The sequence below is a fragment of the Cyprinus carpio genome, chromosome B13 (genome assembly GCF_018340385.1).
Source record: "Cyprinus carpio isolate SPL01 chromosome B13, ASM1834038v1, whole genome shotgun sequence".
In the NCBI taxonomy this organism is placed as follows: domain Eukaryota; kingdom Metazoa; phylum Chordata; class Actinopteri; order Cypriniformes; family Cyprinidae; genus Cyprinus; species Cyprinus carpio.
Window position 1 is genome coordinate 27993539 of NC_056609.1, and position 16133 is coordinate 28009671.

The 16133-nt window shown below is 33.9% G+C and overlaps 1 protein-coding gene across 1 annotated transcript in view; it reads left to right on the forward strand.

Annotated features, from left to right (window-relative positions):
- The window catches only part of LOC109081465 (tyrosine-protein kinase Mer-like), a 29557-nt gene extending 13424 nt beyond the window's left edge, over positions 1-16133 (forward strand). The window contains exons 8-19 of the mRNA XM_042737548.1: positions 700-845; positions 7771-7906; positions 9278-9419; positions 11211-11299; positions 11397-11489; positions 11594-11674; positions 12867-12959; positions 13099-13217; positions 13301-13410; positions 13783-13942; positions 14288-14424; positions 15338-16133. Of these exons, the coding sequence (XP_042593482.1) occupies positions 700-845; positions 7771-7906; positions 9278-9419; positions 11211-11299; positions 11397-11489; positions 11594-11674; positions 12867-12959; positions 13099-13217; positions 13301-13410; positions 13783-13942; positions 14288-14424; positions 15338-15779 (1748 nt within the window). The 3' untranslated portion in view covers positions 15780-16133. The remainder of the gene's footprint in view (positions 1-699; positions 846-7770; positions 7907-9277; positions 9420-11210; positions 11300-11396; positions 11490-11593; positions 11675-12866; positions 12960-13098; positions 13218-13300; positions 13411-13782; positions 13943-14287; positions 14425-15337) is intronic.

The following is a 16133-nucleotide window of genomic DNA, read 5'->3' on the forward strand; positions in this document are numbered from 1 at the left end:
TACATTTTGTTTTCTCGTAATGGCTTTTTCTTTGGGATTTTTGCCTAAGAACCATTATTTCTATGCATTTTATTATATTATATTATGAAGGTCCTTTCATACCTTCATATTCTATTTTTTCTTAATATTCTATTCTTTTAAGTAGTCCTTTGGTGCATATTTTGCATGCTGCTCAAGAGATGATTAATCAGGAATTTAATCATGTAATCATGGCCGTATTAAGTTTCCGTGGTATGAAAATGATTCATTTTGTGGAGTGAACGAGGCTCGAGAGAGTTGCAAGTGATTTGCGTGTTGCCAGATACAACTATTATAAGCATCTTTGGACATGACTTTTCTACTTAATTTGACACTTTACAAAGATAACAACTAGGGAATTCGCAGTTTAGGGTTAGCGATATCTTTATCTTATTAACAAAAGATTTAAACTAATTTCGGTTTATTTTTTATTTATTTTTTTATTTTTTTATTTTTTTATCCACCCCATAGTATTAACAAATTTTGATGCAATAAATATGGTGTAATAGACAAAAACATCATCTTTCACAAACATCTACATGTCTGTCTCTTTGAAAGTGTTTAGTGTATATAATGAGTTATTATCTACATGTCTGTCTTTTTTAGTTTTTTTAGTGTGTTTAATGCCACGGTTGTTATTAATGTCTTTTAATTCAACATTTATTGTTCCAAATTTTACAGTTCCATCAGAAGCTCCCCAAAACTTGACTGTTCATGTGAACAATTCCATGTTGATGATCCGATGGGAAGCTCCGCCCCCTGATAAGTTGAATGGAATCTTGCAAGGATATGATGTCACTATTAAACACGGAACACATACAAACAAGGTTAGTAATTGGTTTGGCAGTTTTTGTTTGTTTACTTAATTGATTTTATTTAAAATCATTAGTTGATGAATAAAATCATCTTTCACTCTTTGCACTATGTCTGTTTTTATTTAGAAATCAGCTGAAAATCCTTAGAATCTCAATGTTGTCACAGCTTGTAGAGCTTGTTGTTTGTCATTTCTCTGATCACAAATGCAGACATGGTTTTATGTTTACGCGGCGCGATGCAACGCAATGCGTAAAAACACAGTATAAGTCATGATAATCCATAATTATGTCCCCACTGGATGCAAGAAATGGCTTGTTTGTAATGGGTTTTATTGTTTTTGTCTCGTTACGCCGGGACACGGCATCACAGTATGTTAAGGGGCGTTCCATCACATGCTTGAAGCATTCGGCCAATCACAAAGCACTGGATAACTGGCCAATCAGAGCACACTTTGCTTTTCAGACCGATGAGCTTTGTAAAAACCGATGTGTTTCAGAATAGCATAGAGGAGAAACAATAATGCACAGTATGTGGAAAATAATGTGTTTTTTGAACCTTAAACCGCATAAACACATCTCATTAGACCAAATACACAAAATAATGTTCTTTTTTAGCAACATCATATGACCCCTTTAAGAGTCTTGTGGCTCTCAAAATAAGAGCAAGACCCCCTAAACAGACTTTATAGTATCTAGATATCCTGTGTGTAACCATTTATTTTTATTGCACAGTTCATCAACTTCTCCGAGGTTGCTCAACAGACATGGTTCTTCATTGGATCTGAGATCACAACAAGTCACTTTCACCAGCTGTGAGGAAATTAGCTAGAGAATTTACAATAAAACAGCTGTTCTTGTTTTTAAGATGAAAGCGACAGTCTGAGATCATTCATTTTTACAGTTTCCTCGGGCATGCCAGCCTGCTTGAGTTCAGCTGTATTAATGAAAGCTCCTGAAGCAGATGTCTTCATTATGATATTATGCTTTTATCGGTTTGCAGTGTTTGTTAAAGCAATAATTTACCCCCAAATTAAAATTTTCTTAAAATGTATTTGCCCCTTCATGCCATCCAAGATGTAGATGAGTTTGTTTCTTCATCAGATTTGGAAAAATGTAGCATTGCATCACTTGCTCACCAATGGATCCTCTGCAGTGAATGGGTGCCGTCAGAATGAGAGTCTAAACATCTGATAAAAACATCACAATAATCCACACCACTCCAGTCCATCAATTAACCTCTTCTGAAGCATAAAGCTGCATGTTTGTTATTAATAAATCCACCATTTAAGGTGTTTTTAATTCAATCAATTAAAGTCTTTTTATTAATGATTATGGATTTTTGTTTTTAGTAGATGTGATGTTTTAGGTTTAAAACGTCTAAATGGTGGATTTGTTTCTTACAAACATGCAGATTTTACCTTCACCATACAGTACATTAATTGTGGATTATTGTGATGTTTTTATCAGCTGTTTGGACTCTCATTCTGACGGCACCCATTCACTGCAGAGGATCCATTGGAAATGAAGAAACAAACACATCTATATTTTGGATGTATGTTTTCAGCAAATGCTCATTTCTGGGTGAACTATTTGTGTAAAGAAGAAGCATGTCACTTCTCCACCACAAGTGCAATTGGAAAAATAATGACATTATATATTTTTAGCCCAGAGTGGGTTGTTTGGGTAACCAGAATAGAAAGTTTTCATGGTCAGGTGTGTAACAACATGTTGAAAAAAGTTTATTACACAGAACATGTGCTACTAGTCACCTATCAATGCCCTGTGTGGCCAGTGACTGTGTGGTTTTATTAAAGCATGGCATTTTAGACAATGTGTACTTCCTGTTTCTGTCCTGGTAGCAGGAAACCAACAGTGTGTGGACAAGTTATTTGTTATTGTGCCTCTGTCATGACTCACCACTGAATAACCTGGAATACATGACGACGCATCAGTGTCAGCGATTAACAATCTGCCGTGACTGACCTGTGTGATCTCACACTGTGAACACAACAGGAACTGGAAATGAGTGTCATGCAGCTGCTAACAGAACAACACCTGTTGCTTTCCCTCGACAAAATGACCAATTAGTTTGTCAAGTAACATCTGCTCATGGAAGAGTGAATGATTTTGACCTACATTTATTTTGGGTTTTTGGCAAACATTTTATCACAGAAACTTACAAGAATATACACATGAAAGTCTGCTAGTTTTAATCTCATAAAACCTTTCAAGAGCATTTGTGCAGTGTTATTTTAGTATTATTTTTATATTATTATAGCTTTGTTAATATTTTGAATTAGCTTTTTTTGTGCTTTTGTCAATTTTCTTTCTTTCTTTCTTTTTTTAAATATTACTTTTTAGGTTATTTTTTTTTTTATTTCAGTTATAGTGTTAGTTTTATTTGTTTCCAGTTGGCAGTTTTAGTGCTTCAATTAAACTTGTTTCAGTTAGTGGCCAAGGAACATTTTCTAATTTTGTTTGTTTAGAAATTATTTAATAATTACAATAATTATATTATTCTTCATTTTACCTTTATTGTAATTAATCTTTTTTTTTTTTTTTTTTTAGCTATTTTTAGTTAATAATAACCCAGGGTAATTTTCACCCCAAAATAAAAATTAATTAATGTTTTTTGTTATTTTTGATTTCTATATATATATATATATATATATATATAGAAGTAAAAAAAAAATAATAATTTATTTTTATTTTGGGATATATATATATATATATATATATATATATATATATATATATATATATATATATATATATATATATATATATATATATATATATATATATTTATTTTTTTTTTTTAATTTTTTTTTTTTTTTTTTTTTTTTTTGGCACATGGCAATTCTTATCCACTTCCTGGAATAGTTCAGTTATGATGAATTAAATAACAAAGTCATTTAGTTTAATTTTGTTTGTTTAGTTTAACTGTTTTGGTTTGCACCTTTAATTTAATTAACAAAGATGTTTTTAATAGCTTTTTATTTAACAATAATAATAAAGATAACTCTGGTTTAATTTTTCAACCCAAAATAAAAATGCATTTTTGTTTTTTGTTTTGTTTTGTTTGCACAGTTCCTGGAATGGTTCAGTTAAGCTGATTTAAATAACTAAGTCATTGTATTAAGGGTTCATTTACATTAAAGGTAGCTGAGAATGTATTTTTGGTTTAGGCCCTAAACACTTGAAGAAATCCAAATAACTATTCATTTTATAAATGCACTGCAGATGATTGAGACAGTAATGCACTGCAGGAGGCGATCAGGTTTATTTTCAGTAAATGAGTGTGTTTCAGTCAATCAGTTTCTTGGTAAGTTTGAAAAGCATGTTGTTTTAGGCTGGTTTTAAATATAACTGCTGAGTTTGCTTTTCTCTAAGTAATCTGGGGTTCCTTCAACAAATGGAGAGCAAGGATTGAAAAATTTAAGGACCTGTAAAAAACAGGAAGCCATTATGTGAGCTAGACGACCAGAAGTGGCTTATCGCAGTGGCTGGGCCAGGATTTAGTTTTTCTTTTTGGTTTGTTTTTCTTTTTTCGCATCCATTTAACCTTAATCTATTGTGTTGCTTCTCATGCATGGCCAACAGTAATATGCATGAATTAAGGTAATCTTTTAAAAAGTTCATCCCGAGACACCTGGAAGACATTCGAGTTTATGATTTAAGGAAGGATTGACTAGGCAAACTAAATTAATTGCAGTGTAAATCTCTGAGCAGAGCCATAGCAGACCGTGTTAGTGTTTGAGTAGGTCTATTTTAGATTTTATAATGTAAACGGCGGCAGATGCAACAGAGCGAGAAACAGAGGATAAGGTGTGTGTCTAACGATAGATTTTTATAATATCTGCATCTGTGCAGTTTTGTTCTTTGTCATAAATACAGTTTACAAAATATCAATCGGTTCCCCTTCTACTGTAGCTTAAGTTTTCGCTGCGTTCAACCAGGTGTTTCCTTCAGTGAAAATGAAGCATTTATGAAGGAATAATTTATAATTTAATCATGTTGCTATTTTCATTTGAAAATGTAACTTTCAGTGTAATACATTTTCCAGTGCATGTGGCTAAGAGGTTTGCATACTTGAACTAAGGAAAGAGGTTTGTACTAGAAATGCAAACAGTAAAATTGTGTGTGTGTGTGTGTGTGTACAGTAGACAGGTGTGTGTGTGAGATCATGAAGACATGTATTTGGCTTATTCAGTTATATGTTATACCTATCTATGCAATACAGTGGAATTGGTATATACATGTGCTCTTGGTATATACATTTTGCACTATATATATATATATATATATATATATATATATATATATATACCATAAAATAGCCCCCCAATTCACACAGACGTGTGTGAGTATATTATATACACACACACACACACGCGCACACACACACACACACTGGCCGCTTTGGTACACCTTGCTAGTACCGGGTTGGGCCCCCTTTTGCCTTCAGAACTGCCTTAATTCTTCGTGGCATAGATTAAACAAGGTGTTGGAAACATTCCTCAGAGATTTCGGTCCATATTGTCATGATAGCATCACGCAGTTGCTGCAGATTTGTCGGCTGCACATCCATGATGTGAATCTCCCGTTCCACCACATCCCAAAGATGCTCTATTGGATTGAGATCTGGTGACTGTGCAGGCCATTTGAGTAAAGTGAACTCATTGTCATGTTCAAGAAACCAGTCTGAGATGATTTGAGCTTTGTGACATGGTGCATTATCCTGCTGGAAGTAGCCATTAGAAGAGGGGTACACTGTAGTCATAAAGGGATGGACATGGTCAGCAACAATACTCAGGTAGACTGTGCTGTTTATACGATGCTCAATTGTTACTAAGGGGCCCAAAGTGTGCCAAGAAAATATCCCCCACACCATTACGCCACCAGCACCAGCCTGAACCGTTGAGACAAGGCAGGATGGATCCATGCTTTCATGTTATTAACTCCAAATTCTGAACCTACTATCTTAATGTCGCAGCAGAAATCAAGACCCATCAGACCAGGCAACGGTTTTCCAATCTTCTGTTGTCCAATTTTGGTGAGCCTGTGCAAATTGTAGCCTCCGTTTCCTGTTCTTATCTGACAGGAGCGGCACCCGGTGTGGTCTTCTGCTGCTGTAGCCCATCTGCATCAGGGCTCGACGCATTGTGCGTTCAGAGATGGCTGTTGTCTTTCTATCATCTCTAACCAGTCTGCCCATTCTCCTCTGACCTCTGACATCAACAAGGCATTTTCAGCCACACAACTGCCACTCTCTGGATATTTTCTCTTTTTTGGACCATTCTCTGTAAACCCTTGAGATGGTTGTGAGTGAAAATCCCAGTAGATCAGCAGTTTTTGAAATACTCAGACCAGCCCATCTGGCACCAACAACCATTCCATGTACAAAGTCACTTAATTCCACTTTCTTCCCCATTCTGATGCTCGGTTTGAACTTCAGCAAGTCCTCTTCACCACATCTAGATGCCTTAATGCATTGAGTTGCTGCCATGTGATTGGCTGATTAGCAACTTGTGTTACCAAGCAATTGAACAGGTGTTCCTAATAAAGTGGCTGCTGAGTGTATGTATGTATTTAGTATACCCTTGTAAAAATGAAAATCCTAGAATCGCCCCTGCATTACATTATTATTATTATTATTATTATTATTATTATTATTTATTTTTTCATGGCACACTCGTTTTACGCGTATTTGGCCTCTAATTGTTGTGGTTGTATTACTGACATGTCAAAGTATAGACCTTGAATATAAGACCACCGCGTTTTTTCAGATGTATTTCCAAGAAAAAAACATCGTCTTATATTCGGGTCAATATGGTTCATGCAGAAATGAGACTAAAATAGACTTATCAGGGCCCCTAGAACAACTCACTTCTTGTTTTTGTAAAAGTTCAGATGCAGTTTTTTTTTTATTTGTGGATGTAAAAGCGGCTGACAGCGTGTGAAGACTCACTGACTCGTGTAAGAGAGGTTTTGGGAACAGGAGTGACAATAACAGCTTTACGCAACCAGCAGCATGGATGTGTCACATGCATCTCTCTCTCTCTCTCTGTGTGTGTGTGTGTGTGTGTGTGTGTTACACTTCCTGCATCCTGCAAGCACATGGCTCACCCAAAACAGTTTCTCTTTTTCTTTCTCTTTTTTCATCCAGCCTTTAAGTTTTGTTTTTACACTGTTTTTGGTGTGGTTTCACACAAAAGGGTTATTTTCCTGTAATACTTAACTGTATTTATTTTTTTTAATTGTGTAATATTGTAAAATCTTGGGAAAAAAAATGAGCGTCATATTTGGTGCATCAAGCTTTTATGGCTCATCTAATATAATATAATATATACATTTTTATTTGTTTTTATTTATTCTGAGTATGGAGTTTGGTGCAGATTCTGATAGCTTGTAATGTAAATCTATGAGATCTTTATAACAGTACAACAGATACTTACATAAAATGCATATAAATACCAGTTTTCAATCTATATCTGCCAGTATTATTTTAATAAGAATATATTCAAATGCTCAGTTTTATGATGCAATGCAGTACAATGATGACTGAGAGATGAACAAATAAACGTTCCTCAAAAGCCTGATGATCATATTCGATGCTCACATTTCAGCATGATTTAAAAAAAATAATTATATATATATAGCCTGATGATCATATTCGATGCTATATATATCTATATATATATATATATATATATATATATATATATATATATATATATACTCAAAAGCCTGATGATCATATTCGATGCTCACATTTCAGCATGATTTAAAAAAAATACTCAGTCTGAATACCAAACTAGTATAAGCCAGCTTGAACCAGCATGGAGATTCACACCAGTCTGTGCTAGACTTTTGACCATACGCTGATTAAAAATAATCTGGTTTTGTTCTGTGTCTGTGTGAAAATGGGTTTTAGATTCACAGCATCAGCACAGAGGCCGCAGTGACGCTGCAGGTGTTCAACAGCACATACAGTGTGGAGGTGGTGGCCTGCACTCAGAGCGGCTGTGGGACCAAAAGATCTCGCTACTGGCTCTTTGTACCAGACGCTGGTGAGTAGATGCAAGAACCTTCCCCTGGGTTTGAGTATCAGATTGATGTAACAAAATATTGCAATGCTGAGTGAGTGAGCGAGCGAACGAACAAGCGAACGAACGAGCGAACGAACAAACAAATAAATCCACAGTGGACATCAGTTACCTGGGACAATAGTTAATTATACAGAAAATGATCAAGAAATACATACAATAAATAAAAATATTTAATCTATTTAATTTTTATTATTTCTTTTTAAATTAATTGTTTTATTTAATTTAATATTTTTATTTATTGTATGTATTTCTTAATCATTTTGTGTATAATTGACTATTGTCCCAGGTAACTGAAACTTTGTTTTTTATTATTTAATTCATATTTTATGTAATTTATATATTTTATATAATTGATATTATTGTATATTAATTTATATAATAATTGTATAGAATTATAATTTTATTTTTATAATATTTTTTATTTATGTGATTTTTTTTTTTTATCTATTTTTTATTTGTGATTATTTTTTTTTTTTTTTTGACTATTGTCCCAGGTAGCTGATATGTGCGGTGGATTTATTTATTTGTTTGTTTAATATATTATTTATATTTTATATTATTTATATTTATAGATTTCTATATAATGTATATTATATTACATTTATTATAATTGTATATAATTATTTCAATTTTATTTTCATTACAGTTTTATTATGTTTATTTATTTATATATTTTTTATTACTTAAGAAGGTCCTTTAAATGCATTCATATTTTTACCAAGTCTAGACCAAAAAAATAACAGCTTTCCTGCAATTACCCTGTTAACAGTCTAGCCCATGGCATTAATGCAGTTCCTGGAATCAGTTTTAATTAAATATATTTTTAATACTCAAAAGCACTGCAGGAAACCTGAATTTCTGCTTTACTCTGGAAGGCATCCTGCTGAACTCGTCTTGATTTGCAAATGAATTGCAGTGCATACGTGCATAGATTCTCCTAAGAAACATTTCCAGTTGATTATAGAGTTTAAAACCCTCTTTAAATATGCAGTCAATTAAATACAAATAGTCTTGCAACAGTCAGGAGGGATTTTTGTTTGGGAAACAACCAAACGCTTATGCAGCTAAACAGCTGAAGTTAAATCACTCTTGTGTGAGCTCAATGTTTTGGACCAAACGAGGGTCATGAACAAAGGACACACGAGTTACCAGTTGAAAAACTCAAGCTGCTGAACTGAGCTTTGGGATAAAAAGCCATTAGTGAGATTCAACAGGAGTACGAAACATAGAGGAAAATAAGGTTTAGTATCATACTGACCTTAGTTAAAAGTACATATGGCAGCCTTATTGTTAATGCAGTTGTTTATTAATGCGTGTGTGTTTTGATTTCAGAATTGCCCGAGTCTCCCTCCTCGACTCCGATTCCCCGTCATCCCGACTCCGTGTACATCGTTCTTGGAGTGGTTTGCAGTTTCTGTCTGTTGATGATAGTGATGTTTGTGGCCATTTGGTTGCACAATCGCTCTTACCTGCAGTAAGTTGTTTGGCATTTCTTTTTTTCTTCGTCAACATGAAATCAAAATTATTTATTTGACCAGTTTCTGGTCTTATTATGCATGATACATCAAAAAATATAAATAAATCAAAGTCATAAATAAATAATATATATTTATTTATATATATTATTTATATTTATTTTCATATTATATATCATTATATTTTTTATAATTTTTTGAGTTAATTCAATAATGTAGAATTATGTGCATATATAATTTTATAAACATAAATTTGTAACTTAATTGATTAAATTATGAAATATAAATATTATATAAATACTACTGAAATAATAATACACACACACACACATGAAATATAATATAGATTATATAATATATATAAATTACGTAAATTAACCAAATAAATCCATTTAATAAATAAAATAATACATAAAACATTTAAATTAAAATACATAATAAATTAAAATAATCCAAACGAATGTGCTTTCATTTAGTTACCATCTTCTGTGTCTGTATGAATTTTTTTCTTGTTATTCAGTTTTTCGGAGGTGTTATGAAAGGCATTTTCCACTCCAGCACTTCATTTTATCACTCGAGATTTGATTGCTGTAATTGTTGTTAAATCTCACTTTGCTGTGTGATTTTCAGATGTCTTTTCATTCCAAGACCAAATCTGAAAAACAAGGGCTATTTCAGAGACCAGAGTATGTTCTTCTTAATGTACTCGGGGCAAGAAATTGAAGGCTTCAGGGAAGAAAAGTAGGGGAGAGTTGGTCTGTAAAAACAGCATGGCTTCTTAGTAAAACTAAATTATGGAGGACGGAGTTGGCCAAAGCAGCGCTGAGCAAAGAGTTTCAAATTACATCTGGTTGTTTGCAAGTGAGACTGTCAACATCTCCTCCTTCATTCTCTGGAACAGCTTCTGGCTGACTGTAACCATAGTTTGCGCTGGGAGTTGTGGTGGTTTTGTGGTTGAAGAACTACTACGTTACTAACCAAATGTTAACTGTTCAAGGTCCTTCAGGCTGTATCTAAAATTGCTGCAAATGTGGTGAAAATAAATCTAATCTGCAAATGTGGTGAAAATAAATCTAATCTGCATTGAAGACAGACGGGAAAATTAGTGCTCATATGTGGACAAACCAGGGTTAATGAAATGTCTGCTTAGAAATCCAGCTTGCACTGCTTTGCATACGCAGGTTTGATGTTACCCCAACAGTGCGTACTGCTGTTGTTTGATTACACTGATACTTGTTGCATCGTACTGATTACACTGCAAAAAAAAAAAAAGTTTGTTAGGGATATCTAAATATTCTTAAATCAAAGATACAAGCATAATGACACTAGACATTAAGTCTTGTTTTGTGAATAGTTTTTAAGTATTGATTGTTTTGAAACATTTATCAAAAGTATTTGTTTTTGTTTAAATATGTAAATTTTCTTAGATTGGGGTTAAGAAATGTTTTATTTTTCTTACACCATTGGCAGAGTTTATTTATTTATTTAGCTTAAACTTACTTAATTGTATATATTTTATTATATTTATTTATTTCTAGAAAAAAAGGCATATCATTTTATTTTTCTTACAGCAATGGCATAGTTTTTTTTTATGAAGTTAATTTATATTTTTTTATGAAAGGTTTAGAGTTTTGTACAGGAAAATAAATAAAATAAAAAGATAATACTAAGTAGGAAAATCATTTAGCTGAAAATCACAGCATGTAACATGTTTGTTTTTGTACTGTGTATTGCTGTGTGTTTGTCATGTTTGTTTATGTATAAATGAACATCACTGGCGCCCTCTACAGGTGTCTGTTTGGACCTGATGATAAACTCACTCCCAGCGTTGAGTACAGACCTCAGAGATCCTACAACCGCTCAGCCATCCAAATCACACGTACGTCATGCATTATAAGTGTGTTTATCAACTGCCTGTATCCAGTTTCCAGAATTATAGAATTTATAGATTATGCAGTATTTCTTCATTCTTTTAGTTGCCAGTCTGGGCATTAGCAGTGAGCTTCAGGCCAAACTCCAGGACGTGATGATCATGAGGGACCTGCTGTCCATCGGTTTGATTTCTGTGGGTAGGTTAGGTGGGAGGTAGTTGTGTGGGTATTTGTTTTGTGTGTATGTGTTGTGATGTGGATGTGTGTGAGATGAGGTTAATGACCTGAGGTCTCTCTTACAGGTGAGTTTGGATCCGTGATGGAGGGGCATCTCAGAAAACCTGATGGAACCTCGGAAAAAGTCGCTGTCAAGACCATGAAATGTGAGTTCATTTTTTGGTTTCAAAAATGAAAAGTATTTTATTTTTCTTTGTTTTTCGTTTATTTTGTTTTTTAAGTTTTTTTTTTTTTTTTTTTATTATTATTATTATTATTATTATTATTATTATTATTATTGTTGTTGTTGTGGTTGTCATTGTTGTTTTAAAAATATTTACATTTTAAGTATTTTAAGTGTTATTTATTTGACATTATTTTGAAAAATGTTTTACATATATTATTATTATTATTATTATTATTATTATTATTATTATTATTACTGTCATTATTATTATTATTATTTTAAATATTTAGGTTTCACATTTTATATCAAATTATGTAGAAAAAATATTATATTTTAAATCATTATTTCTTGTATGTTTTATTTTATGTTTTATTTTTGCACATTGTAATTCATTACAGTTTTAATTATTACCATATTTGCACGCAGAGGTTGATTTTCATTTTTTACTTATGAGAGAATCTTATTAATTTATGTAAAGAAATTCATTTAAATATATTCATGAAAATTACTTCTCACTATTGACCCTGTTGTCCAGCGAAACAAGTGCAACATTTTTAGAATATTGTCTTTGGACTTCTGTTTAGAAGCGGTAGCTCTGTATATTTCTATGGCATCGCTGTCTAAGAGTAATTTAGCTGGTAACGTGGATTCATGTAGTGTAGAGTTAATGAAGCAAATGTCAGTAGACCAGTAAGATTTAAAAAACGAGCAGCTCATTCATAAATCTGTGAGTTCACTGTAAAAATACAACCGGAAGACAGAAGACAACAAACACAGCGCTAAAAAGGGGCGGGGCTACATACGGTCAATAACCAATTGTGAGTGCTCCTTAAAATCAAATCAACATCTAATACAAAAATGGTTGTGAATTGTATTTAATAAATATTACTGTGCATCTTTCATGACTCAATGACTGAACGTTTTTACTCTGGATATTGATACAAACACTGTTTTAGCATGTTGTTGCATTCTTTGTTGTGTGTTTTTAGAGCTGATTTTATTTTAATATATTAGCCACAACGCTTGCCTCAAGTAGCATGAACTAATCTGAGAGCTACCGGATCTTTTCAAGCGTCTGCAAAGGCACTAAACTTATATCTGTATAACTAGATAGGCCAGAAGAGAACATCATAAAAAATATGAAATTAATCATTGATTTCTGCCTCTTCCAGTGGATAACTTCTCCCAGAGAGAGATCGAAGAGTTTCTGAATGAAGCTGCTTGCATGAAGGATTTTCACCATCCGAACGTCATCAGGCTCTTGGGTAAGAAACATGCCTGAATGCTCATTATGATCAAACAGAATAAAAACATCTGAAATAGTGATCAAATCCATAATATGTTGAGAAAAGTGATGTTCCATTATTGTTCATCTTTTGTTATAATGTTGTTTTGTTCACGTAGGTGTCTGTTTAGAGGTTGTTTCAGGCCACTTTCCCAAACCGATGGTTGTGCTTCCCTTCATGAAGTATGGAGACCTGCACAGCTTCCTCCTTCTGTCCCGTCTCAGTGAAGAGCCTGTGGTAAGATGGCAAAAAACAACGATAGTGTTTGGCTACAAAATAGTACTATGGGGGTCTAGTAGGATGTTGTGTTGTATTTCCAGTATCTACCCACACAAATGCTCCTGAAGTTCATGATTGACATCGCTCTGGGAATGGAGTATCTCAGCGGGAGAAACTTCCTCCACCGGGACCTGGCAGCACGCAACTGCATGTACGTGTCCTGAGCTATACACTTTTAGTCATGGAAGCACCAAGAAATACAGATATTTTTAAAATCAGAATGATTTCTGAAGGATCATGTGACGCTGAAGACTGGAGTAATGATGCTGAAAATTCAGCTTTGGATCACAGGAATAAATTACATTTAAAAATATATCAACGTAGAAAACAGTTATTTTAATTTGCAATAATATTTCACATTATTGTTAATTTTATTGTATTTTTAATCAAATAAATGCAGCATTGGTGAGCAGAATGGACTTATTTTAAAAAAACATGAAATGCTTGTATCTTGTAACTGTTTATTTGAAGCTTTGAAGTCTCCGTGTTTGTTTTAAGCAATTTACATTTTTATTTCATGCAGGTTGCGTGATGATATGAGCGTGTGTGTTGCTGATTTTGGCCTGTCTAAGAAAATCTACAGTGGAGACTATTACAGACAGGGCCGGATAGCCAAGATGCCTGTCAAATGGATCGCTTTGGAAAGCCTCGCTGACAGAGTCTTCACGGTGAAAAGTGATGTGGTAGGAACTGTCATCAATGCCATCCTCATTGTTCAGTTTTATCCAAATGTATAAGACATAGTTGGTTTTGTAGGTACTGCCATTGATGTGTTCATTTTTTTTTAGTTTTATATTAATGTGTTTTAAGTCTCTTTATGTTCAACCAAGGATGCATTTATTGAGCATTTTAAAATTGAAATCTTGTTAACATTGCACAAGTTCTTAGTGACACTTTTGATCATTTTAATGAATCTTTTCGGTATAAAAATATTAAAATCATACTGACTTTATACTTTTAAACTGAGTTTTTGCTGGTTTGTTTTGCAGAAGGTTGTTGATGTTTGTTATCTCTTGTTCTCCTTCTAGTGGGCCTTTGGAGTGACCATGTGGGAAATAGCCACTCGAGGAATGACCCCGTACCCTGGCGTACAAAACCATGAGATTTACGATTATCTCCTCGAGGGAAACCGGCTGAAACAACCCAGCGACTGTCTGGATGAACTGTGAGTTTGTGTTGAAAATGACCGTGAACGCCAGCATGTGAATAACTCCTATCCAGTACAAAAATGTTAAAAATTGAAAGCGATTCTATTTACTTTTGTTTAAAAGTATGAAGTAAATTACTCTAAAGACAGGAAAAGCTTGACTATTATCAAATATATAATTACTTGCTCCACCAGAAAGATACATTTTATGAAAATACTATTTTATGCAATTTTGCTTCTTAAATAAATAGATCTTGTTTAATGATATTTAGGTAGCTATACTGGAAAACATGGCAAAGATACGGATTAACCCTGTAAAGCCTGACACATACAATATAAATTTAGTATAGTATAAATAAATAAATATATAGTTTAGACAAAAGGATTGCTTGTGTTTTATGTTGAGCATCATATTGATACATTAGGCCTTTATGGCTCATAAAGTAAAAATATGGATAAAACAGCTCGGTTTTATTCAGAGACCTAAACTGAGCAAAATTTGGTGCAGATGTTGATATTTTATATGATCAAAAAGTGATGAAATTCTGATGCACGTAATGTAAATCGATGAGATCTTAATAATATAACCAAGTAAACCTAAGTTGCTTCAGTCCAGTAAGTCTGCATCTTGAAATATTACTAGCAATATCAAAGTTATTCTTATGTTTCTTAAAAAGACACATGAACCACAACATGATGGTGGACATTTGTACAATTATACTAAAAGATCTTATACTTGCTAAAAAACATCCAAAAGAGGACAGAATGCATGCAGTAAATTGTGCGCAACAGGGTTTTTTTTAGCAAAGTTTTGATCATGTTGATAATTTCGAGGCCTTTGCATGAAAATTATGGTATAGTAGGCTTTATAGGGTTAATGTTTTTCAGTACATCTGAATCTTGTAACACGTCCTGTGCTGTTGTGTTTCAGGTATGACATCATGTTCAGCTGCTGGAGCACTGATCCGGTGGACCGACCCGACTTCACACAGGTTAGGAAGAGGCTGGAGAGTCTGGCGGGGAAGCTTCCCGCGGTTTCCAGCAGAGGAGACATTATCTACATCAACACCAGCTTCCCCGAGGAGGAAGAGGAGTTACCCGGCGAGGCGGCCGAGGGCCCTGTGCTCACATCCTCACCCTCCTGCAGTCGGCAAACCACGGACACTTCAGTAGTGACGGCGGACGTTCACGAGAGCACAGACGCGGAGGACGACCGGTACGTTGTGGTCATTTCCTCCGGGGACCATGCGCCGAGGAGCGCAGTAGATGCGCCACCGTTGAATCACAGACTCTTGCAACAGGACAGCGAAGAAACTGTCAGGGACTTGCCAGCGATGCAGCAAACATCGAGTGAAACCACACGTTTGCTCTGATGGGAAGCTGAAATGCATCAGATACAGTGATTAACTTTATTGTGGTTTCCAACTGAAGTATATTTTGTCAAAAATATGAATTAATAAAGCAATAAGCCCCAAGAAATCATGGTTTACAATGAATTTATAACAGCTAACAATGCCCCTTAGCTGTTATAAATTCATTGTAAACCATAGCTTTACGGGGCTTATTGCTTTTATAAATCGGTTATTCCATACACATAGTAAGGTTTTACAAAATAAAACACAGCAAATAAAGTGCAATGATATTAATAAAAACATTATTCTTCCGCCAAACAATGTACAGTACAGACCAAAAGTTTGGAAACATTACTATTTTCTACTAAGTCTCTT